Below are 27,035 nucleotides of genomic sequence, written 5' to 3'. Positions count from 1 at the left end.
CACTTCATCACTACTGAGGTGAGGGCTACAGGGCGATAGTCATTGAGAGAAGCAGGGTGGGGTTTCTTCGGGACAGGAACAATGATGGACTCTTTGAAGCATGTGGGGATCACCGACTGAGATAAAGAGATGTTGAATATCTCAGTGAACACAGGAGCTAGCTGGTATGCGCAGTCTCTGAGGATACGACCTGGGATGCCGTCTGGTCCTGCTGCTTTCCTGGTGTTCACTCTCTTGAAGGCTCTCCTTACTTCATGCTCGGAGATGACGAGCACGTTTCCGGTGCTGGCAGTATCTTCCTGTCTGCAGCCGTTAGCGCCGCTAACACTAGCATTGTTGGAGACCTTAGCTGCAGCCTCGAAGCGAGCATAGAAAGTGTTCAGCTCGTCTGCCAGAGTCACGGCCGCGTTCGTCATACCGGTTGTTGGTGCTTTATAGTCCGTTATTGTCCTTAGTCCCCGCCACAGGCTCCTAGAGTCACTCTGTTGGAGTTGTGACTCTAGTTTCCTCCCGTAGCGCTGCTTCGCCTCTTTCACCGCCCTCCGCACGTTATATGACGCGGCTTTGTACGGGTCCATGTCCCCCGTCATGAGTCCCGTGTTGTAGGCAGCGGTGCGGGATCTCAGAGCGTTGCGGATGGTTTTATCCACCCACGGCTTCTGGTTGGGAAACGTTGTGATAGTCTTTGTCTCCACGGTATCATCCGCTAGTTTCCCGATGAATCCCACAACCGCTTCCGTAAACACGTTGACGTCATCGTCGGAGCTGTTTCTGAACATGCCCCAGTCTGCGTCATCGAGTGCGTCCTGTAACGCGGCCACCGATTGATCAGTCCAGCGCGCGACCTTCCTCTGAACCGGAACTTCCTGTTTCAGCCTTTGTTTGTATTTTGGCATGAGGAAGATGGCGGCGTGATCAGATTTGCCAAACGGGGGGCGGGATTGTGCCTTGTAGCCGTCCTTGACCGTAGTGTAGCAGTGGTCCAGTGTCCTTTCACCCCTGGTGGGGCAGGTGATGTGTTGATAAAAGTTCGGCGCTGCGCGTTTGAGGTTGGCGCTATTAAAGTCCCCCGTCACAATAAGCGCAGCGTCCCGGTGTTGTGTCTGGTGCTGTGTGAGTGCCTCATGCAGCTCGCATAAGGCGGTGACCGTGTCCGCTTGTGGTGGAATATAAACGGCACTTACAATGACCGATGTAAATTCCCGAGGTAGATAAAAAGGACGACACATGATGGACAGTAGTTCCAGATTTGGTGTGCAGGAGCGTGTGAGAGGAACAACGTTCGCACTGTTGCACCAGTTGTTGTTCACCATTAAACACACGCCGCCTCCCCTTGACTTCCCCGAGTCCCGTGTCCTGTCCATGCGGTGAACCGAGAAGAACTCGGCCGGCTGGATGGCGTGGTCCGGCACCGCTGGGTTCAGCCATGTCTCGGTGAAGCAGAGGAGATTGCAGTCCCGAATGTCTCTCTGGAACTTTATCCTGGCCCTGAGGTCGTCAAGCTTGTTCTCCAGTGACTGGACGTTGGCGAGCAGGATGCTAGGCAGAGGTGTGCGGTGTGCACGAGCTCTCAGCCTGTTCCTGACGCCGGCTCGCTTCCCTCTAGGCCGCCGCTTCCCTTTGTTCTCCCTCGAGATCTCACTCGGCCAGCTCGGATCCGGAGTTAAAAACTTCGAATTGTGAGTACATTGTAAACCAATAGAAACAAGAGTGTCACTGTCATACCTAATGTACCCAATGGTGATGATTTTGCCGATTTAGAAACGCTGAAAACTAACTTAAAGAACAAAGACAAAGAAAAAGTGGTCGGAGCAGTCGTGACGGCAGCCGACCTCACCGGCGCCATCTTTAGTTTTTAAGTTTCCTTTCTCACTGTCCCTCTCCCCTTCTGTTTTTCTTTTCCTTCCTCTTTCTCTCTCCCTTTCCTATCCCTCACTCATGTCTGTCCCGTCTGTAACAACTGAAAATAAAATAAAATAAATAATAAAAACAAAGGTCGATCAAATGGACCAATACGGCAATGCCACGATGATCCATTTGGCCAAATAAATCCATTGGGTCTCCTTGTTGGTCTTCAGACAACAATTCTGACGGCTAAAGAACCAAATGGGACAGGCAAAAAAAAAAAAGCACTGTGTGTGTCTCTGTGTAGGTGACTTCCTGCCAGTCATAAAAGTAATCTCCTCTCTCAAGCTACACCAAATTCCTTTACAAAACATACAAAACAGAGTTAACATTTTACAAACACTGAGACCCCCACTCTACAGATAAGGTGGAGAGTCTCCTGCAAACCTACTTCTAAGTTATGACAATTATGAGCTTTTATTAAAGGTATAAGCATCAGCAATCCCCAACTGTAGTGTTGGAGCTATTTGCTCTTATTTTTTTTCTTATTTTGAAATTAGTTAAAGTTTGTTGTTAGTTTACTTATATTTTGGGATTTATTTACAAGTTTATTTGTCGGTTAATATTTTGTTTCAATGTTTGTTTGATGTTACTTTGTTAAATTAGTCAGAAAGAGCTGTGGGGCCATTTTGTTTCTATAAATAAAGAGACTGGTATAGGACCAGCTTGCACTGGGGTGGGCCTGTGGTTTTTTATTCTTGGGGGTAACTGTGACCGAGGACCTGTCCTGGGGCAACCATATCACCTCAGTTGTACGGAAGGCCCAACAGCGCCTCTACTACCTGAGGAGACTGCGGAGCGCACACATTCCCAGATCTCTGATGTTGAACTTCTACAACTGTGCCATCAGCAGCGTTCTGACGTATGGATTTCTAGTGTGGTTCCCCAGCTGCACCAAGGCCGATCAGCAAGCACTCCAGCGGGTGGTGAAAGAAGCTGGCAGAATTATTGGAACAAGTCTGCCAGAGATCAGTAATATCTTCCCCACTCGCTGTCTGAGGAGGGTGCACAGTATCCTGCGGGACCAACATCACCCTGCGCGCCACCTTTTCCATCTGCTGCCCTCAGGGAGAAGGTACAGGTCTATACAGGCCAGAACATCCAGACTGGCCAACAGCCTGTATCCACAGGCTGTGAGGCTCCTGAACTCTCTGCCCCCCTCTCACGGACAATAACCATATCCAACTTCTTAATAGCAATGAACTGGTCTGCATTGGTGCATCATATCTTTATTCTCTTCTCCCTCCTGCCCCCCCCCCCCCTCTTTCTTAAATAGATAACTATCATATCTGATATCATATCTCACAGTACAATAATATTGAATGGGTTGCATTGTTGTACTCTGTCATGTTTCTCAGGTCTCTGTCTGAATTTCTACGAACATTACGTGTCATGTTCTCATGTTATTGCTAAGGATTGTCTCATTGCATTGGAGTCACACTGGGTTAAATATGTACACTTGGGTTTTAAGGGGTATTTATTATTTTCTTCTTTTTTGGGGGGTTGTATGGAAGCCCCAAACGCAATTTTATTGTTCCGACAATGACAATAAATAAATACTACTACAGGAGAAGCAGCAGGAAGTAACAAAAAATGGATCTTGTTATTGCCAAACTGGATAAATAAACCATAAAAACGCAACTTTCAAGTTTGGACAGTGGACTTCTTTTGCCTGCGTACGAAATATTATCTCAGTGCAGCAGTGGCTTGTGGACTTTTAATTGTGGGATGCAGGGACGTGCAGAGGGGGGGGCTAGAGGGGCTTGAGCACCCGCCCCTTTCCTGATGAGTGCCCAAAGTGCCCTTTTGTTGAGGCAACTTTTAAATTTTTTTTATTTATTTTTTAATGTGTGTGTGCGTGCAGAGTCCTGTCTGTGCCCCTCAACAATAATATTTAACTATTAATCACAGTTTTGCTAAATAAAAGGATCTGGCTTGCATCAGTCACATGATCACTATTAACCAATGATCGCCCTCGACGGCAGAACGCGCTGGTTACGAGCCGGGAACGAGCTCACAAAGAGCACGCGCATTTTTAGCGGTCCGGAGCTGCAGGAGAAACAAGTTAACTCAGAGACACAGACTGATGCGACAAAACCAGTAAGTAGGTGTACAGCGTACACTGTAGTGTGTAGCACACAGGAGTATCAGCTTATTACGTACACGTTGGTAAGCTGTCTTGTTGCAACTAGTGATGGGCAGATGAAGCCCCATGAAGCACTGAAGCTTTTCATCCAATTGGTTCACCCCAACGCGAAGCTTCATGAAGCTTCATTTGCTCTAGCAGGACACCTACTGGACGTAAAAATAATAGCTGGCATGAATTTGAAGAGTGTGGCATTTTGCACACAGCCTGTAAATGTCAACAACAAAAGGAGTGTGTAAAACATGTATATTGTAGTGATGGCAGCATACTGTGTATATTTATACTGGCAGTATGGGAAATGATTATTTGGAAATGCTTGAAATGGAAATGATCATTTACTGTGAGGTGAGGTGTGGTTGGGGTGTGGACAGTAGTTGTGCTTTTGTAACGTTGAGGTATGGACAGCTACACACTGAGGCTTTGAGCCTCAGTCCTGCCTGTTCACATTTTATTCTGTAAAAACTAAATTTTCACTGCTTTTATGACCTTTTTAGTGGGGAGAACATAGCTAGGATTTAATGATTTAACAAATCTTTTAAATCCTTTGTCCTCCACAATGCTAAATGGCTGTGAGTCCTCAATCACCATGCTAACCAGGTCTTCATCTATTTGAGATTGTTCTCCTGAGGAAAGACAATAAAGACAAAGCACAAATATAAATATCACACACGTAACTTATTACAGTTGTATAATATTGTTATATCATTTAGTAACATTACAGCATGCTATATTATCATTGCATTTGATGGCTCACCTGGTCTTGCTCCACGATCGGTGTTCCCCTTATTCTCATGCAAAGCTCTGTAGTGCCTAAGCATGGATGAGGTGTTGTTGTTATAGCCCAGCTCCCTGGCACATAGCAAACACTTCACCTTGTACAAAAGTCAAGACAGCTCAACATAAATTGTATTGCACCATCAGTATCATGAAAATACATCTTCTGTAGAAATTTACATACCTTGTTGGGAGGAATAAGATCAAAATGTTCCCACACAGGGGAGGACATCCTCCTCTTCTTAGCTGGCTCCATTCTCTCCTGACTTTCTCTCCTCACTCTCATAAACCTCCAAACTGTCTCCAAACTCTCTCCAAACTGTCTCTAACTCTCACTAACAACTCTCCATCAAACACCCACATTTTTGAATGAAGTCTGAGGGGTTTATATCGCTGTCATATCTCGCGGCAAAGTTCGAACCACTTCATGAACCAGTCACGTGGTACAGCCGGGCAGCGAGGCTTCGGACGTCATCATTTTCAGCTCCTCCCATAAATGAAGCAAGCCTCGATACGCGCTTCGCGGAAACGCCCCCTCCATTACTCGACACACGCTCCGAAGCCTCGATACAGAACGTCCCATCACTAGTTGCAACTCACGAACTGAAACAAACGAGCGTGCTGTGTGTGCAACAGCGCGACACACATTACCTGTCCTTTTATTAACTGCACAGGTAGTGCTGGTCACAGCTGCTGGCTACCTGTGTAAGGCTGTCATGGGTCTGTAGCTCTGTCACCGTTTTAGGGAACATATTTAGTTTTAAAGTATTTAGAACATATTTAGTTTTAAAGTAAGTTTCTGGGCATTTCCTGCCTTTCTGGAGGGATTATATTTCACTAAAAACGATCTAATATGCATGTCCACATAATAATTATTATAATTATAATATATTAAAAAACACAAGCTGTATTTTAAAGAACAATAACAGAACAGTAAGGACATGAGGAGGAAACAGCAGGAGCTGTGTGAGGCTACTAAAGGCAGGGCTATAACATTTTTCTGTCATCATTTTATTATAGATTAAGTGCAGGAGTTGTTAGGTGTGGATAATTAGATTATAGTTTATTGCAATAACAAGTTGTGCCTTGTTCTCAGATAGACAGCAAGTGGAGAGTGATATATGAAATGATGGGATGGAAGGAAGAAGAGAAGCAAAGAGTGATTCACAGGCAGAGCCGAGTTTATGTCACAGTTTTTTGTGTCCTTATGGTTCCAAGCGCTGTCACCAATCTATGCATTTTGTTATTATCTCATGACACTTGTTTAATCAGCTACCATCTCTCCTGTGGACTTTTTAATGTCTACAGTCTCAGATCAACACAGCCCTGCCCTTCCCATATTAGATTCTTGATGAATGTGTGTTGTTGTTATTCAGCCTGGTTCAATGTGCCCCTTTTTAACTTTGAGCACCCGCCCCTTTAAACCTCTCTGCACGTCCCTGGTGGGATGTTTGGTTTGTCAAACAAAAGGAATTGCCGCTACATGTGTTAATTACATAAATAAGATGTAATTTTCTCTGTAGCACTTCATGGATTTAAGCAGCACACCTTAGTTGTTCACACAAAGCATAAAGGTAAAAAACAATATATGCAGTGTTATCTTCATTTTAGATGTCACAAAGTATTTGAGGCTCCCAGTGTTTTCTTTTGCGTGGAAACCGGCTCCAAATGGCTCTTTGGGTGTTAAAGGTTGCTGACCCCTGGTTTAGTGTTTTCGCGATCGCGTCGCGCATGAGGATATCACCAGGTAAACTCGCGACATTTTTAAACATTGACAGAGTGTGTTTGAGATAACTTCACAAGTGTCACAGATGACACATTTAAATAAATGAAGATGAATGCATCTTTAGTTTACCCGCGGTCCCTGAATCCATCACTCAACTCAGAACAAGGAAGCAGAGAGGAGCAGACACGGAGAGGAATATTCGGTGCAACGGAGGGGAATAAATCTGAGTTTATTCCGGACAAGATGACTTAATTTGGACTAAAATGTTCGTGATCTCGGTTTTGTTCCTTGTGGGGACAGGACTGACGGTAAACAGCGGTGAGTTTTAGTGTTTTTACACTTGTTCGTGTGACGGGCTCAAATCGGAAGTAAAATGTGGCGTCGTTTAAAAATTGAGTTGAACTTGTTAAGTTGTTATGCATTTATTTTCAGCTAAGCCTACTTTTAGGTATGTTTGTTTAAATGTTGAGGTTATTCATTAGTTTCAGTCTTACTTCCGGTTTAATGTTGCAAATTATGTGTCAGAGAGAAGGTTTAGGAAGTTGATACCGGATGTTTTTAAAATGGCGCTTAACCCTGATCACAGCTCTCTGCAGGGTTAAAGAGATCTGTGCAGAGGACAGCACCGTGCTCTGTCCTCATTAAATGACAAACAGATCACATCTGTGCTGCTGAGGAGCTCTCACTGCTTCTCAGGAGGTCTCTGTGTTTCTCTGTTTCCCCCTCATGTTTCAGGAATATTCTACACTTCTCTGTTTTAATGAACAAAGGCAAGTTACAGTTAAGAAACACAAGCAGAAAGGTGATCAAAATTAAGCATCTGTCCTCCCTCCCAGCCTGGACTCCATTTACAAATACAGGGACAAGATTTATTTCTGACCTGCACAGTTTGAAAGAAGCAAGAACAGAAAAATCGTTCAGTTGCAAACTGTGACAGAAATAACACAGCTGATTATTTACTGCTGCTCACTGATTGTTCATGACTGAAATAGCAAAGGGCCAGAGCTTCTGATCCATGGATCTGCAAACATACCTGCCCAGTAAAAACATCAGAGCTCATCCATCCTGCTCCTGTGTTTTCCCTCCTGTGTGACTTTCAGACACTCACTCCCTCCATTACATCTACACGGCGTTCTCCAAACCTGTCGGCCTCCCGGGCATCCACCAGTTCACAGCCATGGGTTTGCTGGACAGCAGGATGGTCGACTACTTTGACAGCGAGAATCAGGCAAAGGTTCCCAGACAGGAGTGGATGAGAGAGCGTTTACCTGCTGATTACTGGGGAAAAGGCACACAGTCCCGCAAGAGCAAGCAGCAGTGGTTCAAGGTCAACATCGGCATCGTGATGGAGCGAATGAGGCAGAATGACTCAGGTCAGACCCTCGAAAGCTGAAGGACCTGCATGACATCAACAAAATAACATTTTAATTGAAAAATGCTTCCATTTGAGATCAGGTTCCTCAGGTCAGGAACAAGTTGTTCCTGCTTCCTCATCTCGTCTCCTCTAAATCTTCATTTCCTTGTCCTTTGTTTGTTCTTCCTTATTTCACCCTCCTGCTTCCAGACCTCCACGTTCTTCAGTGGATGCACGGCTGTGAGGGTGAGACGCAGCCTGACGGCACGCTCAGGTTTGTCCGAGGCGTGGACATGTACGCCTACGATGGAAACTACTTCCTGTCCTTCGATGATAAAAACGGAGTCTGGGTCGCTCAGATTCAGGAGGCACAACTAACCAGGAGGAAGTGGGACAGCATCCAGGTGCTGATAGAGTACACCAAGGGATACCTGGAGAACGAGTGCATCGATTGGCTGAGCAAGTTCTTGGATTATGAACAACAGCAGCTCAAAAAGAAATGTATGTATGACATTAAAAAAAACGTTTTTAAATTAATTCTGGTGTGTGGGACAGTAAACGTGGAAACCTTCACCATCAGGTCTCTTATCCCCGATCACTCTGCTTCCTCTCACCGATTCAGGATAAAGCAGCCAACATAATAAAACAGGCCATTTCAGGAAAAATAACTCAATTTATACACTTGGATTTACAAACTTTGAACCAATTCCAGTATAAGGAAATTATTATTTTAATAGTCATAAATTATATTATTGATTATAGGATAAAATGGAGCACATTGATAAAAATGAACATTAAATGTAGAATAACTTATGTTGCAATGACTCTGTGATGTCCTGATATTCAGAGCATTGACTGAATGGCGCCACCACACCAAGTGGTGCTGTCACTTGGTGTTCGCTCGCTCTGTGGTAGAGTATCACTTCCTGTTCCTGCTCAAACACAGTGGTGTTTCTGAGTAGCTTATTTGCTTAGCAATTTAATTAACAACTTTTAAATACATTCTTCTTTCATAGTATAATCTTCACGTGCTTCATCCGAAGCACACTTTCTGTGTACTCACTACCTAATTTATAGCCAAAGTATTCACTCACTGTCTCTGTACTGTCTCGCTAGCTTAGCTTAGCTCGTAGCCGACTCGTTAGCACCATGGCTACTTCACCTGTCCCTCCTGCACTTTCTTGCTCATTGTGTCAGATGTTTAGTTACTCCTCGGCCTCCTTTAGCAGTAATGATATCTGTAACAAATGTAGCATATTTGCAGCTCTGGAGGCCAGGATTACTGAATTGGAGACTCTGCTTCGCACCCTTCATTCACCCGTAGCTAGCCAGGCCCCTGTAGCTGGTGCAGCCGAAGATAGCGTAGGCCCCGCTAGCTGTTCCCCGGCAGACCCCAAGCAGCTGGGGAAAGAGGGCGGCTGGGTGACGGTGAGGAGGAAGCATAGTCCTAAACAGAAGCCCCAGGTACACCACCAACCCGTTCATGTGTCTAACCGTTTTTCCCCACTCGGCGACACACCCGCCGGGGGTCAAACTCTGGTAATTGGTGATTCTGTTCTCAGACATGTGAAGCTAGAGACACCGGCAACCATAGTCAATTGTCTTCCAGGGGCCAGAGCAGGCGACATTGAAGGAAATTTAAAACTGCTGGCTAAGGGTAAACGTAAATTCAGTAAAATCATAATTCACGTCGGCAGTAATGACACCCGGTTACGCCAATCGGAGGTCACTAAAATCAATATCGAATCGGTGTGTAACTTTGCACAACAATGTGGGACTCTGTAGCTTTCTCTGGTCCCCTCCCCAATCAGACCAGCAGTGACATGTTTAGCCGCATGTTCTCCTTAAATTGCTGGCTGTCTGAGTGGTGTCCCAGAAACGATGTGGGCTTCATAGATAATTGGCAAACCTTCTGGAGGAAACCTGGTCTTGTTAGGAGAGACGGCATCCATCCCGCTTTGGATGGAGCAGCTCTCATTTCTAGAAATATGGACAAATTTATTAAACTCCCCAAAATATGACTATCCAGAGTTGGGACCAGGAAGCAGAGTTGCAGTCTTACACGCCTCTCTGCAGCTTCTCTCCTCCTGCTACCCCCCCAAAAACCCATCTCCATAGAGACTGTGTCAGCTTCCAAACAGACAAAAAACAAACTAAAAACCAGCAACAAACAACTTAAACATAAACAATTACAAAGAAAGAACAATACAGTATCCACATCTGAACCAAAGAGTAAAACAGTGAAATGTGGATTATTAAATATTAGGTCTCTCTCCTCCAAGTCTCTGTTAGTACATGACTTAATAATTGATCAACAAATTGATTTACTCTGCCTTACAGAAACCTGGTTGCAGCAGGATGATTATGTTAGTTTAAATGAATCAACACCCCCGAGTCATTCTAACTACCACAAATCTCGAAGCACAGGCCGAGGGGGAGGTGTGGCAGCAATTTTTCACACCAGCCTATTAATTAATGAAAGACCAAGACAGACTTTTAATTCATTTGAAAGCCTGATGCTTAGCCTCGTCCACCCCAGCTGTGAAACTCAGAAACCAGTCTTACTTGTTATCATCTATCGTCCACCTGGGCCTTACACAGAGTTTCTGTCTGATTTCTCAGACTTTATATCTGATTTAGTTCTGAGCTCAGATAAAATAATTATTGTGGGTGATTTTAACATCCATGTAGATGCTAAAAATGACAGCCTCAACATGGCATTTAATCTGTTTTTAGACTCAATTGGTTTCTCTCAAAATGTAAAAGAACCCACCCACCACTTTAATCACACTCTAGATCTTGTTTTAACATATGGCATAGAAACTGAACATTTAACAGTGTTTCCTGAAAACCCTCTGCTGTCTGATCATTTCCTGATAACATTTACATTTACAATAATTGATTACACAGCGGTGGAGAGTAGACTTCATCACAGTAGATGTCTTTCTGAAAGTGCTGTAACTAAGTTTAAGAATATAATCCACCCACTGTTATCATCTTCAATGCCCTGTACCAACACAGAGCAGAGCAGCTATCTGAACGCTACCCCAACAGAGGTCGATTATCTTGTTAATAATTTCACCTCCTCACTACGTACGACTCTGGATACTGTAGCTCCTGTGAAAACTAAGGTCTCTAATCAGAAGTACCTGACTCCGTGGTATAATTCTCAAACACGTACCCTAAAGCAGATGACTCGTAATCTGGAGAGGAAATGGCGTGTCACAAATCTAGAGGATCATCATTTAGCCTGGAGAAATAGTTTGCTGCTTTATAAGAAAGCCCTCCGCAAAGCCAGAACATCTTACTATTCATCACTGATTGAAGAAAATAAGAACAACCCCAGGTTTCTCTTCAGCACTGTAGCCAGGCTGACAAAAAGTCAGAGCTCTTTTGAGCCAACCATCCCTTTAACGTTAACTAGTAATGACTTCATGAACTTCTTCACAAATAAAATTTTTATCATTAGAGAAAAAATTACCAATAATCATCCCACAGATGTAATATTATCTACAGCTACTCTTAGTACCATTGATGTTAAGTTAGACTCTTTTTCTCCAATTGATCTTTCTGAGTTAACTTCAATAATTACTTCCTCCAAACCATCAACGTGTCTTTTAGACCCCATTCCTACAAAACTGCTCAAAGAAGTCCTGCCATTAATTAATTCTTCGATCTTAAATATGATCAACCTATCTCTAATAATCAGCTATGTACCACAGGCCTTCAAGCTGGCTGTAGTTAAACCTTTACTCAAAAAGCATCTCTAGACCCAGCAGTCTTAGCTAATTACAGGCCAATCTCCAACCTTCCTTTCATATCAAACATCCTTGAAAGAGTAGTTGTCAAACAGCTAACAGATCATCTGCAGAGGTTTATTTGAAGAGTTTCAGTCAGGTTTCAGAGCTCATCACAGCACAGAAACAGCTTTAGTGAAGGTTACAAATGATCTTCTTATGGCCTCTGACAGTGGACTCATCTCTGTGCTTGTCCTGCTAGACCTCAGTGCAGCGTTCGATACTGTCGACCATAATATCCTATTAGAGCGATTAGAACATGCTGTAGGTATTACAGGTACTGCGCTGCAGTGGTTTGTATCATATCTATCTAATAGACTCCAGTTTGTGCATGTAAATGGAGAGTCCTCTTCACACACTGAGGCTAATTATGGAGTTCCACAGGGTTCAGTGCTAGGACCAATTCTGTTTACATTATACATGCTTCCCTTAGGCAGCATCATTAGAAGACATAGCATACATTTACACTGCTATGCTGATGACACCCAGCTCTATCTGTCCATGAAGCCAGATAACACACACCAATGAGTTAAACTGCAGGAATGTCTTAAAGACATAAAGACCTGGATGGCAGCTAACTTTCTGCTTCTTAATTTAGATCAAACTGAGGTTATTGTACTCGGCCCTGAAAATCTTAGAAATATGGTCTCTAACCAGATTCTTACCCTGGATGGCATTACCTTGGCCTCCAGTAACACTGTGAGGAACCTTGGAGTCATTTTTGACCAGGACATGTCCTTCAACGCACATATTAAACAAATATGTAAGACTGCGCTCTTCCATTTGTGCAACATCTCTAAAGTTAGAAATATCCTGTCTCAGAGTGACGCTGAAAAACTAGTTCATGCATTTATTACTTCCAGGCTGGACGACTGTAATTCATTATCTACATCTATTGTTTTAGTGCAATTGGACCTTGTCTATTGTCCATATTGAACTCTTCCTTGCTTTCCGGCTATGTACCATCAGCTTTTAAACATGCTATAATCCAACCTGTTCTTAAAAAAAGTAACCTTGATTATAATGATTATGCCAACTATAGGCCGATTTCTAAGCTTCCCTTCGTGGCCAAAATTCTTGAAAAGGTAGTTCTGCTTCAACTTCAGACCTACCTGGATGAGAATAACATTAATGATAAATTTCAATCGGCCTACAAACAACATCACAGCACTGAATCAGCGCTGCTCCGAGTTTTTAATGACCTTTTACTAATGGCTGACAATGGACGCCCCTCTGTCCTAGTGCTATTGGATCTTTCATCGGCATTTGACATGGTTGACCATAACATACTATTGGCGAGACTAGAGCACACTGTAGGCATCAAGGGCGCTGTCTTGGATTGGTTTAAATCTTACCTCTCCAACCGGCTCTCTTCGGTTCACTTGGCCACCTCCTCTTCTTCCGCTGTACCTGTTTGCTGTGGTGTCCCCCGGGGATCTGTGTTAGGCCCTACCCTGTTCTCATTATATATGCTTCCTTTAAGTGCTATTTTTGAAAAGTATCATATTGTTTTTCATTATTATGCCGATGACATCCAGATCTATTTTGAGTTAAATGATGATCTAGCTCTGTCCTTGAATAGCTTTCGAGAGTGCATGTGTGAGGTCAAGCAATGGCTTCTGGCAAATACTCTTATCCTTAATGATAAGAAAACTGAAATTGTGATCTTTGGTAGTGATGCTCTTCGTGCCAAACTCCGTGATGCCTTTGGTTTTCTCACTAGTTCCTTTTCTGACACTGTTAGGAATCTGGGTGTGCTACTTGACAGCTCATTTAAACTTGATAAACAAGTGTCTGCTGTCGTCAGATCCAGTTTTTACCAACTTCGCCTTATTTCTAAGACCAAACACTATATCCCGCACAATGACCTGGAAAAGCTCATCCATGCCTTTGTAACGTCAAGGCTAGATTATTGTAATTCACTTTATTTTGGTCTCCACTCTACCCTTCTACATAGATTACAGACAGTCCAGAATGCTGCTGCACGCATTCTAACTAAAACTAAGAAGTTTGCTCACATCACTCCCGTCCTTGCCGATCTGCACTGGTTGCCTGTGAAATTTCGTATTCAATTTAAAATTCTGTTGCTTACTTTTAAAATTACTAATAACACAGGACCAAGCTATCTTAAGGAACTCCTAAACTCATATGCTCCTGCGAGGGCTTTAAGATCATCCTCACAGTTATTGTTGGTTCAGCCCAGATCTCGTTTGAAGTCTAGAGGTGATCGAGCGTTTGCTCTAGCTGCACCTGAGCTGTGGAACAATCTTCCGATTGGCATCCGGGCGTCTGATTCTATTCAATCTTTTAAATCACGGCTTAAAACATATCTGTTTGAACTTGCTTTTTCTACCAGTTAAATCCTGGCCTGTTTGCAGTGAGTTATTCTATTAATTTTTCTGTTTGTCTTGTGTTGTCTATGTTCTCTACTACCGTGTTTGATGGTATAGTTTTACTTTGCTATAGCTATGTGCTATAGTTTATTCTTATTAGTGGTTTTTATCTGTGAACATAATCCCACACTTATATGACCCTGATGATATAGTGTTAATTGTTTCATTGTTTTATTGTTTTATGTAAAGCACTTTGGCATGCCCTTGGTTTTTAAATGTGCTCTATAAATAAAGATTGTATTGTATTGTATTGTATTGTATTATTATCAGGATGTCCTAAAAACTCACTGAAAAGCCTTCAGTTAATCCAAAATGCTGCAGCAAGAGTCCTGACAGGGACTAGAAAGAGAGAGCAGATTTCTCCTGTTTTGGCTTCCCTTCATTGGCTTCCTGTTAAATCCAGAATTGAATTCAAAATCCTGCTCCTCACATACAAGGTCTTAAATAATCAGGCCCCATCTTATCTTAATGACCTTGTAGTACCATATCACCCTATTAGAGCACTTGGCTCTCGCTCTGCAGGCCTACTTGTTGTTCCTAGAGTATTTAAAAGTAGAATGGGAGGCAGAGCCTTCAGTTTTCAGGCCCCTCTTCTGTGGAACCAGCTTCCAGTTTGGATTCAGGAGACAGACACTATCTCTACTTTCAAGATTAGGCTTCAAACTTTCCTTTTTGCTAAAGCATATAGTTAGGGCTGGACCAGGTGACCCTGAATCCTCCCTTAGTTATGCTGCAATAGACGTAGGCTGCCGGGGGATTCCCATGATGCATTGAGTTTTTCCTTTCCAGTCACCTTTCTCACTCACTATGTATTAACAGACCTCTCTGCATTGAATCATATCTGTTATTAACCTCTGTCTCTCTTCCACAGCATGTCTTTATCCTGTCTTCCTTCTCTCACCCCAACCAATCACAGCAGATGGCCCCGCCCCTCCCTGAGCCTGGTTCTGCCGGAGGTTTCTTCCTGTTAAAAGGGAGTTTTTCCTTCCCAGTGTCGCCAAAGTGCTGCTCATAGGGGGTCATATGATTATTGGGTTTTTCTCTGTATCTATGAAGCGCCTTGAGGCGACTTTTGTTGTGATTTGGCGCTATATAAATAAAATTGAATTGAATTGAATTGAATGAGGCACAAATGAATTCTTAAAGCTTCCAAACTCACAGTGTGGAGCTCCGTGTCTGCTGTCAGAAGGTCACAGTTCATGTTGGATCAACTCCTCCTGGCTTGCTGTAACACACACTGTTCATAAAGGCATTGAGGACAATGATCAGCTTGCTGGTTGCACCACTTTTAGTAACCTTAATTTTCCTGCCATTGACAGATTTCCACATCATGCTGTTGGGCCATCTGACTGAACTTTCTAGAACAGAAAAACAGACCAACATCTAAAACTGTTATCAGTGTTAATACTGAGGTACTTGTCAGACTGAACTTTGACCTTGGATGCTCACAGGACTGTGATGGTCACCATCTTTGGATCAAACCAGTTTCTTTACATTTAAATATTTGTGATTGCATCATCTCACAGACTGTTGGATTTCAGAATGATAAATCCTCCTGATTTCAGTTGGTCCAAGTCAGACTGACACAGGTTGTGGCCCATCATGTGACCTGTGCAGTTGTCTTTCGATGAAAAATTGTTCACTTGGAGGCTGAAGGTGCTGCATGCTCGACCTCTGGGTGACACTGCACTGTTGGTCACTGCAACTACTTGGACTTGATCTCAGACAAAAAAAATGCAACTCAATTCCCAACCAGTGTGTCTTTGCAGTCTCTCTGAGGTTAACATATTTTTTGCTGTAGTGTGGCTTTTAGCAGCTACAGCATATAAGACATTCAATTTCATACACTGCTTTAATATTTCAGAGATAAACCACATTCATATAATCACGTATCAAATGTGGTGACACAGTTTTCCATTTCCTGCTTCCAGCTCCACCTGAGGTGTTTGTGTTTGCAAAGAAGGCCAAAGTGGAGACAAACCTCATCCTGACCTGCCTCGCCACAGGCTTCTACCTCAAAGACATCATCGTGAGGATCAGAAGGAACGGACGTGTTCTGACTGCAGTCGACGGCCTGACGAGCTCAGAAGTTCTTCCAAATAACGATGAGACCTTCCAGAGACGAGACCATGTGGAGATTTTGAAGTCTGACCTGTCAAAGTTCAGCTGTGAAGTCTTTCATGAGGCGACTGGTGTGGATGTTACAAAGACTTGGGGTAAGAAACTTTATTTATTGCCTCTGTTGTTGATCATAACTCTGTTTCTTCAGTCAGAGCCTGGAGCTCCTCTGTGTCCAGCAGATCTGCATCATTCTGTCCTGATCACAGTCCTGAGGTCAGATCCATGTCAGTCCATCTAGAACTAAGCTAGCATGTCACATGTAGCCCAGCTCTGCAGCCCTGAAGAAGCAGAGCAGCGATCTCCTCCAGAGCATCACTGAATAGTTGCAGATATGAACAGTTTCAGTGCCGTCCCCTCTCACTGACCTCCTGTTGCTGCTCCACATCACTGCTGTCAGATCACTGACTCCATCATGACTGTGGCTTCAAATCTACATCTCAGTAACAAACAGCAGCAAATAACTGACAGTGACCTCAACCTGAAGCTTGTGTCTGTGTTTCAGACATCAATGACCTTCCACCGGAACCTGGATGTGGACCTCCGATCGCTGCTGCAGTGGGAGGAGTCTTGGCTGTGGTTGCTCTTGTTGCTGTTGTTGCCTGTGTGATCTTGTATAAAAAAGGCTGTCTTGGTAAGTCCAGTGTGCTGTTGTGTGTAATTATTGTTGAGTGGAGCTAAAATGTTTGTCTTTGTATCCTGTAAAAATGAAACTGTCCTGGTCTCAGACAGTGATGACATGGAGCTGTTACTGATCATCACATTTGAAACACATGAAGAAAATCATTGAAATGAATGTAAGAAATGTTGAATATCAGCTGCTCCAGTCTGTCAGCCTTCAAACACTTCACTTAGTATTCTATTAGGACTCCATGAGGGGGTCAAAGGTCACAGTCATGTGACATGATGTCAGACTTTCCTGTCTGCAGCTTCTGATCCAATAACTTTGAGCCCTCTGGGACATAAATGTAGTTTTTCTGTGCAGAACAGAAATGATTGATGTTTGCTGATAGTGTGCAGCTCGTTTCCTCCACCGTCTCCACTCAGACACATCTGCATGTAGAACAAACCACTGAGTTCATCCATCATCACTGACAGTCTGTGTTACGTCTGTTTACAGGACGCAGACGTGGAGCCAACGACAACAAAGGTAACATCTTTATTTTGCTGTCTTATAAAGTTTGATGCTCGGAGACTCGAGTCAGTCTGAGCCCATCCTTTAACACCTTTAACAGATTAGTATTGGTTCAGTGTAGCACAGAGGAGGTGAACAGGCAAACAGAGTGGAGGAGACAGAAACTTGAAGCATGAGGAGAAAGGTTAGAGCAGCCAGGCTCATGGTTACCTGTGGTCAGTATAAAGCTCCTAATATCTAATATCTGGATGAGCCTGACAGGTGAAACATGGCTGCTGTCAGGTGTGTGCAGAGGTTCCTCTCTGTGACAGCTGCTCAGTTTCACTTTATGAAACAAACAGAAGAAACACTCAGACGTACTTTTGACTTTCAGTTTCTGTGGAGTCACTGCTCTTTAACATTTATGAGTTGTGATTTTTGTGAAAACTCAGAAGAATTTAAACTTTTGTGTCTAACAGCTCAACCTTCACTCTTTCCTACACCAGGTAAGCATTTATTTTTCTGCTGTGGATTTAGTTAAATGTTGACTTTTTGGACATTTGAAGTGTGTAACTAATATGTGTGTGTGTGTGTGTGTGTGTGTGTAGTTGGCAATGGCGTTGTGAGCACTCCTCTAATCAATGGTAGGTGCCCCTCCAACAAAGATTCATACAAAATAGTTTGTTGAACTTTATATTAATTTTTTCTGTGTGTGGGGTCAACATGTGACCCTGTGAAGACTCCCCAAAGCTGGTACCAGGAGTCTAGCGGTACATTTGAACAAAAGGCTCTTACACTCAAACAGATATACGTGTGTTTGCTATACCATATATCAGAAAGAGTAGATACGACCTCTCCTAGGAGGTGTGATCTATGCCAGAACACTCTGAAGAGGAGTGAACGCACCCCCCTCTTCACTCTTCACAGAGTTGTTACAGACCTCCTAGGATGAGACATTCTTTCAATATGCCATCAACTATATAAATAAATATCTAAACACAAGTGATTACATGTTTCTCAATACAAATGACAATAATAAAATACAAACCCAACAGTTTCCTTCTCCTTCCTCAGACACACATAACAGTTTAGTTTAGGACCCAGTAGATTGTAGGAGATGTTCTTCATATTCTGTGTGTTTTATGTGGAACGGTGCCTCTTTTATATCAGTCGTTCTCCATCTGTGGGGCACAGAGTGGGATGTAGAGGACCAGTGAAACAAATTTCTATGAGAGTCATTGTTGCATTAAAATGAAACTTTGATAACTTTTTATTGATAATGGTGAATAAAAATTGTGTGACGTGGATGTTTTTACTTTCTGAATTGGAACAAAAAGGTTTTTAGGAACGTCGACTCCTTTCCTGCAGGCTTTCCTCCACGTTCCTTTGATGTGAGGTGTTCAAGAACACTGGGGAATTCCCACGTTTATCTTTAAATTATGACTACAAATATAACCCGGTCTATTCTCTCCCACTCTTAACTACATGACAGCACCACTTATCACCTTAGCCTGTGAGAAACTGCAGTAATCAATGAAAAGAACGACCCTCACATCAGAACGATCACCAGCATCACATCAGTGTGTTGCTAAAGTTTGCTGTTTCCTTCATGTAGCTCACAATGTATGTTGTCTTTACAGGAAGTGCAGCAGTTACTGTAGATAACAAGGCTGATGCTAAAGATGGGAAGGATGGGGAAACCGAACGTCTCACAGACAGTGACAGTAAGTCTCCCTCAGCTAACATGCTGCTCTGTGTTGTATAATATGAGTCACATTATTCTGTACTGTGGTATTGACTGATACATTTTAAGCTCATGTTGCAGCTGATTACTTTTTTTTTTTTTTACTTTTTTTTACTTTTTTCCTCCTTTGTCTTTACAGGAAGTGCTGACGAAGACGAGGGTAATAAAGCAAGTTCCAGTAAGTTTTTGTCAGCTAACATGTAGCATTGAGCTCTGTGATGTGTAATTGTAAGCCACATTATTCTGTACTCTGGTAGTGACCGACACATTTTAAACCCATGTGAATACTTTTTTCTCCTTCACAGTGGCCTCTTCTTTCTCCAGCGGTTTTTACTCTGACATGTAAGTATAACTGATGATGTAGGATACTACTGCACCAGTCTGATATCAGTCTCACAGAGCTGGATCCACATCAACTTGATCGTTGCTAGCTGACTTTTCTTTTTTGATTTTGACTATTTTATTATTTTCCTAATAAATATCAGATCAGTGGGTTTCTATTTTTGGAAGTCCCTGTTACATTTAATTGATTTAAATTACAGATAGAAAGTAAATATTTAAGTGGAGTGTGTCCCTTACACATAAGGGTTTATTAATTTTCATGATATGATCAGGTTGGTGTATCCCTCACTGAGAACCTGCAGTATGTTTTCTGAGTTAGAGCGAGGGTAGAAAGCAGCTTTGCCAAAGAACAGAGAATAAATCAGAGCAGATCAGCCTCTGTGTTACTTTACATGTAAAATAATACTGTTGTTCATGCCTGCAGCTCACAGGTTCAGGATTCACACTAAACCTTCTGCCACAGAGAATACTGGCTGAGGTCATGCTAAATCCAGTGCCTCCAGCTGTATCCCTGACTTTGACCTTTCCTCTTTGGCCCCCCACGAAAAATCCAGCATCACTAATTTAGGTGTGAAAATGGACCCCAGCCTAAAACTCGACTCACATGTCAATGCTGTGGTTAAATCCTCCATCTTTCAGTTGAGGCAGCTGTCAAAATGAAGCCCATCCTGTCTAGATGCCGCCTTGAGACTCTGATCCATGGATTTATCATCGCTCGCCTGGATTAATGTCTTGTGTTTGGAATAAGCCAGGCCCCCCTCTCACATCTACAGCTGGTACAAAACACTGCTGTACGATTTTTAAGCAAACGAGAGCACAAAAACCCCGGTTTAGTGGACCTTCACTAGCTTACCATTCAGTTTCCAATCCATTTTAAAATTCTTTTATTTGTTTGGAAGTCTCTTAAAGGTCTTGGCCCTTCTTATTTGTCTGAGATGTTTCACCCTTACACGCCATCACCTGCTTGTAGATCAGCTAACCAGGTGCTTTTGACTCTCCCAAAGACATTTTATAAATCCAGAGCCTTTGCAGTTTTCCTAAAACGTGGAATGAGCTGCTGCTAGAGGTCAGGCAGGTAAACACTCTCCTGCTGTTTTTAAAACTCGTTTAAAAAAAAAAAAAAAAAAAAAACCCAACACCTTTTCTCCTTGGCTTTTATACCAGCGTGAGTTTTCATCTGTCTTGAACTTTTACCCTTTGTATGTACTGATGTATTCGTTTATTCCTGATCTCTGATTTTTTCTTTTCTTTTTGTACAGACCTTTGGTGCTTTAGAAATAAAGTGGCATGTGTTTTAAAAGGAATGTGACAGGAAATTTCATTACAGCATTTACTTTAATGAATTTACATTGGTGTGTCGTGGTAAAACATAGTGATTAATCTCCTTTATTTATTAATAAGGCCAAAGAGTTTTTGGCCAAGCTGAGTAAACTGCAGGATGATTACAAAAACTAAACTGTGTCTGATACTACTGTGTAAATACCTTCACTGAACACTGTCAATGTATTTACTAATAGAGTTGGCAAAATGACATTTTTTTTTTGTTTTCATTTAATTTTCAAAATTTAAGAACATCCACTGTTTAACGTCTTCATGGCAACGTAGCAACAGTTGAAATGAATCTTTCTCTGCTTTTAAAGACAAATATGCAAGTTGTCTGCAAAACAGTGAAATGAAAGGTTATACGGTTTAAAAAAGAAAGACAGAAAAATAGACTCCTAGTGGCAACATGTACAGTGCAAACAAGAGTAGACCCAAGATTGAGCTTTCAGATGCACCATCATTAAGAGGGGCTGCTGTAGAGCTGTGGGGGCACATGCTGAAATAAAAAGTCCTTCCAGATAAGTAAACTGAAACCACTGACACGTTTGAGCCAGCATATCATATTTGAGAATGATATCTATATGTTTTCCTTTTTATCAGCGTGTGTTTTAACGATTGAGGTTGACTGTGTCAAAGGCAGCAGGGCTGCCAGAATCCAGAGTTAAGAGAATATCATTAACAACATTAGAATGACTGATCGAACTAGGCTTTGACTTTGACTGTGGTTTCTCTTGTGAGTATGTTTTATTGAAATTTGCACTGCACAGATTTACACTTAAGGGAAACAAAAAAATATCAACACTGAACCTTCTGTTTGTTTTCATGCATGTAAAAATAATACTGCTGTGTGTCCCTGCAGGTGATGCTTATGACAGTTAAGATTTTGAGGCCCTGGAAACAGCCAGACTGCTGAAAGTGGCAAGCCAAGATTGTCACAGGCTGGGTCTCCGACCCAGCACTCTGAGTTTTCTTTGTATTTTTTGATATGTTATTAGTTTGTGTTATTTCCTATTTGCCTTTAGTTTAGGCAGTTATTGTTCCTGGGTTTTCTATGTTTTGGGGTTTTCTATTTATTTCATCACGTATTAGGTCTGTTAAGTTGTGTTGTCATTTCCTGTTTTATTCTGACAATGTCATGTGTTCTTTGTTCATTATATTTAGCTTTCCTCTCCTGGTCCTGTCTTTAGGTTTGTCTGTCAGCCGTTCCCCCATGTGTCCCTACTTCCCCTGATCACCTCATGTCTGTATTTAAGCCTTTTGTTTTCTTCATGCCATTGTCGGTTCGTCTGTTTAATCTCACCAGAGTTACAGTTATAGTCATGGTCTTAGCCTGTTTACCTCGCCCCAGTTATAGTTCTAGTTTTCGTTTGTTATGTTGACCTTAGCCTTAGTTTTTGTCTTTGCCTGCTTATGTACTCCACAGTTATAGTTATAGTGTTTGGTCTTAGTACCTTATAGTGTTTTGTTTCTTAGTGTTTTGCCTGTTTGTTTTGGTCTCTTGGTTCATTTCCCTGCCGTCATCGCAATAAAGGTTCACTTTTCTGTTAATCATTACAATTCCTCGTCATCATCTGCTTTTGGGTCCTGTTTCCACATACATCGGCGCACCCCGCCGTGACAAAGATGTCCAAAGCCCTCATAAGAACTTCCATCAGATGAAAATAGGGCTACGCAATTTTTCCCAAAATGATAATTATGATTATTTGTTACAATTATTTATGATTTTTGTAACCAAACTTTTATAGTGCATTGTCATTTAAAGAGAAGAATTCTGGTTCATATTTGCACAAATTCCTGAATTAAAAAAAAATTGGCCTTACTAACATAAATTCAGTGCACTGATGCACTATTTAGGCTGTATACACCGCAGTACTTGATTTGTTTTTGCTTCACATTGTATTGACAGAACACACACTTCATTATGGTTATTTAATTGTGGGAAGCCAAAATTGTGATTGAGATTTACCTAGTTTTACCAGAACAACACCAATAGGCAAAGTATTTATGATCATAATGCTGAATGTGGTTCTATTCATTTAAGTTGCACCACCATCACATAAAATTTAAAGTTTACAAGGTCATGAGTGCTGTTGGTTCCACAATTAAAAATGTTTGGCTCTACTCCAGAAAGCGTGTCCAGCAAACCAGCTTCTTCTCATTAATGTACTTTTCAAAATGCTGTTCAACATCATTTAATGACTATATTTCCACACACAAACCCGTTTCAACAAAATGTGACAATAAGATTGCTGAAATTAATTTTTAAATTAAATCTCAAAATTGTTTTAGCTTTGCCTTAATTTAAATAGTCTCAGATGTTGTGACAGACATTTTTCTGTCACTGTTTACGACACACCATGTGAGAAAGATTACACACATATAAGTCCATTTATCAAGTGGAACACAAGCTGTAGCTGGTATTAATCCTGGATAAATGGGAGGGTCGAGTCGGTAATGATATCTTTGATTTTTTTTTGCCTGTCCTGTTTGGCTCTTTTACATCAGAATTATTGTCTAAAGGCGAAGAAAGATGCCCAACGGATTTACTTTGCCAAATTGACCATCCCAGCCAGTGGCGTGTCTAGAAAATTTTTGTTGGGGGGGCCAGGTAGGGGCACAGATTTGGAGAAGGGTGGCAGATGTAATTGGCAGATAATGTTAAAAACAATTCTACCAACCGTTAACCATAATTCAATAACCCCGTAAACCTAATAACCGAATGCGCTTTTAACTCTTATTAGAATGAGATTTTAACCACTACGGTGCAAAGTTTTTAGATACTGCGTTGATAAAGTACAAGAGATACAATCAGTCAGTTTTTATTCAGCATTCAAGGACATCAATATTTGCATAGTATTTTTACTGACATGTAGTGCACATATGTTTTGGGCAAAAACATTTTTGAATATTAAAATACAAACATTTTTAACATACAATTGGCAAATTAGCCAATTCCAATGCAAAACCGATGCCTGTTTAAAAAAAAAAAGAAGATAATCTTCTCACAAACTGGTATTTGATTTTGAAACAGGAAAAAAGTGGGGAAACAACTGAAAAGACTAACATTTGAATAAAACCTGAAAGCAAGTAAATACTTTATACAGTGGGGCAAAAAAGTATTTAGTCAGCCACCGATTGTGCAAGTTCCCCCACTTAAAATGATGACAGAGGTCAGTAATTTGCACCAGAGGTACACTTCAACTGTGAGAGACAGAATGTGAAAAAAAAAAATCCATGAATCCACATGGTAGGATTTGTAAAGAATTTATTCGTAAATCAGGGTGGAAAATAAGTATTTGGTCAATAACAAAAATACAACTCAATACTTTGTAACATAACCTTTGTTGGCAATAACAGAGGTCAAACGTTTACTATAGGTCTTTACCAGGTTTGCACACACAGTAGCTGGTATTTTGGCCCATTCCTCCATGCAGATCTTCTCGAGAGCAGTGATGTTTTGGGGCTGTCGCCGAGCAACACGGACTTTCAACTCCCGCCACAGATTTTCTATGGGGTTGAGGTCTGGAGACTGGCTAGGCCACTCCAGGACTTTCAAATGCTTCTTACGGAGCCACTCCTTTGTTGCCCGGGCGGTGTGTTTTGGATCATTGTCATGTTGGAAGACCCAGCCTCGTTTCATCTTCAAAGTTCTCACTGATGGAAGGAGGTTTTGGCTCAAAATCTCACGATACATGGCCCCATTCATTCTGTCCTTAACACGGATCAGTCGTCCTGTCCCCTTGGCAGAAAAACAGCCCCATAGCATGATGTTTCCACCCCCATGCTTCACAGTAGGTATGGTGTTCTTGGGATGCAACTCAGTATTCTTCTTCCTCCAAACACGACGAGTTGAGTTTATACCAAAAAGTTCTACTTTGGTTTCATCTGACCACATGACATTCTCCCAATCCTCTGCTGTATCATCCATGTGCTCTCTGGCAAACTTCAGACGGGCCTGGACATGCACTGGCTTCAGCAGCGGAACACGTCTGGCACTGCGGGATTTGATTCCCTGCCGTTGTAGTGTGTTACTGATGGTGACCTTTGTTACTTTGGTCCCAGCTCTCTGCAGGTCATTCACCAGGTCCCCCCGTGTGGTTCTGGGATCTTTGCTCACCGTTCTCATGATCATTTTGACCCCACGGGATGAGATCTTGCGTGGAGCCCCAGATCGAGGGAGATTATCAGTGGTCTTGTATGTCTTCCATTTTCTGATGATTGCTCCCACAGTTGATTTTTTCACACCAAGCTGCTTGCCTATTGTAGATTCACTCTTCCCAGTCTGGTGCAGGTCTACAATACTTTTCCTGGTGTCCTTCGAAAGCTCTTTGGTCTTGGCCATGGCGGAGTTTGGAGTCTGACTGTTTGAGGCTGTGGACAGGTGTCTTTTATACAGATGATGAGTTCAAACAGGTGCCATTCATACAGGTAACGAGTGGGGGACAGAAAAGCTTCTTACAGAAGACGTTACAGGTCTGTGAGAGCCAGAGATTTTCCTTGTTTGAGGTGACCAAATACTTATTTTCCACCCTGATTTACCAATAAATTCTTTACAAATCCTACCATGTGGATTCATGGATTTTTTTTTCACATTCTGTCTCTCACAGTTGACGTGTACCTCTGGTGCAAATTACTGACCTCTGTCATCATTTTAAGTGGGGGAACTTGCACAATCGCTGGCTGACTAAATACTTTTTTGCCCCACTGTAGAAGCTTTTGTTAAAAATGTCCTCTTCCTCTAAGACAGCTTCCCAAAGTGCAGACCGTCTGCACTTTGGGAATTTTGCTCTTTATACAGTAAAGTTACAGCGGGATACAAATAACATCAGGCTGATCCTGCCACGATTTGTTCCCCGGTTTAAATCACGAACAAACAGGATCTCACAGCTGTTTGTTTTTAAACCTATTTTGCACAGAGAGGCAATTTTTAAGAAATGCATTGACAGCAATGTTAAATATTATTACACAGAAAAAAACAACTACATGTAAAATAATCACACGGGACGCCTCTGCCTTTGTAAATGGAGGGACAGTAACTGCATCTGTGTACGTAAGCGTGTAAAACCTGCAGACAGTCAGATTAACAGTGTTTTGTCTCTATCTGCCATTCTGCAGTTCATCTCATAGGAAAAAATAAGGTGCGCTCAGCGTGACGTGAACAAGGCACATACCTTTGACATTGTGTGACGAACTCTGTATTCCTCGTCCACACGTAAACGCAAAAAAGGAGTTTTAAAAAAAAATCTCCGTTTTCGGTGATTCCAAACGCCGTTTACGTGGACGAAACAGCTGCGTTTTCAAAAATACCCGTGTAGGTGCGGACACAGCGTAAAAGAGTTAGCAGTTTATTTTATTACTACCTGTAATTTATTGCAGTTACTTGTCAAGTTACACACACTTGAAAAGTCAAACCTGAACTCTAAACAGGAAATACTTTTCCTGAACATTGGCTTAAAAATTTACTGGTTGTGCAGCAATTTTTTTTTATTTTTTAAGTTTTTCAAGTATGTGTGTTTTCAACTGTGCAGTGATGCGTAAATATGAAAGTTATGTTAATTATTTTTTATCGTGATATTGTTAATTTTACATATTCAACTCACAAGTTTACCTGAATTAATTTCTTTCCTTCAGACTCTCAAAGCTCCTCTGACTCCGCCTCTGACTCAGGTGTCTCCTGTAAGTATCGTTTATTAATAGTTGCACAGGATCAAACTTTGGGTGTTAAAATTCATCCTGGAGAAACTCATAAACAGTTTTAATGAAAAATATGATTATTATCATTATCATTATAATTATTATCATTATTATTATTATTTTTATCATTATCATTATAATTATTATCATTATAATCATTATTATTACTATGAAGCGCCTTGAGGCGACTTTTGTTGTGATTTGGCGCTATATAAATAAAATTGAATTGAATATTATTATCATTATAATAATAATAATGGATTGGATTTATATAGCGCTTTTCTAGGCACCCAAAGCGCTTTACAATGCCACTATTCATTCACTCTCACATTCACACACTGGTGGAGGCAGCTACAGTTGTAGCCACAGCTGCCCTGGGGCAGACTGACAGAAGCGAGGCTGCCATATCGCGCCATCGGCCCCTCTGGACAACACCAGTAGGCAAGTAGGGTAAAGTGTCTTGCCCAAGGACACAACGACCAGGACAGAGAGCCCAGGGATCGAACCGGCGACCTTCCGGTTACAGATGCGCTTCCCAACCCCCTGAGCCACGGTCGCCCGTTATAATGATATTTATAATTTTTATCATTATTGTTATTATCATT

General features: G+C 41.9%; 1 protein-coding gene across 1 annotated transcript; it reads left to right on the top strand.

Annotated features, from left to right (window-relative positions):
• Positions 1 to 5,375: 5,375 nt before the first annotated feature.
• Positions 5,376 to 22,284, top strand: LOC308384034 (H-2 class I histocompatibility antigen, L-D alpha chain-like). Its single transcript, XM_080862339.1, has 13 exons — positions 5,376 to 5,413; positions 6,707 to 6,869; positions 7,652 to 7,924; positions 8,116 to 8,406; positions 16,027 to 16,311; positions 16,719 to 16,847; positions 17,334 to 17,363; positions 17,807 to 17,833; positions 17,936 to 17,971; positions 18,968 to 19,051; positions 19,211 to 19,249; positions 19,377 to 19,413; positions 21,596 to 22,284. The coding sequence occupies exons 2-13, from the start codon at positions 6,815 to 6,817 to the stop codon at positions 21,597 to 21,599; spliced, it is 1,290 nt and encodes a 429-aa protein (XP_080718465.1). The 5' UTR covers positions 5,376 to 5,413; positions 6,707 to 6,814; the 3' UTR covers positions 21,600 to 22,284.
• Positions 22,285 to 27,035: the final 4,751 nt, after the last annotated feature.

This window comes from Rhamphochromis sp. 'chilingali' (assembly GCF_963969265.1).
Source record: "Rhamphochromis sp. 'chilingali' genome assembly, chromosome: 17".
In the NCBI taxonomy this organism is placed as follows: Eukaryota; Metazoa; Chordata; class Actinopteri; order Cichliformes; family Cichlidae; genus Rhamphochromis; species Rhamphochromis sp. 'chilingali'.
Note: the sequence above shows the minus strand (reverse complement) of the source record. Positions and strands in the feature narration are given on the sequence as shown.

What these genes read in the sequence shown, in the direction of transcription:
- LOC308384034 (XM_080862339.1), top strand. Translation starts at nt 6,815, where the DNA reads ATGTTCGTGATCTCGGTTTTGTTCCTTGTGGGGACAGGACTGACGGTA. An exon ending in GTATAAAAAAGGCTGTCTTG is followed by an intron (nt 16,848 to 17,333) that starts GTAAGTCCAGTG and finishes GTCTGTTTACAG; the next exon opens with GACGCAGACGTGGAGCCAAC. An exon ending in TGGAGCCAACGACAACAAAG is followed by an intron (nt 17,364 to 17,806) that starts GTAACATCTTTA and finishes TGTGTCTAACAG; the next exon opens with CTCAACCTTCACTCTTTCCT.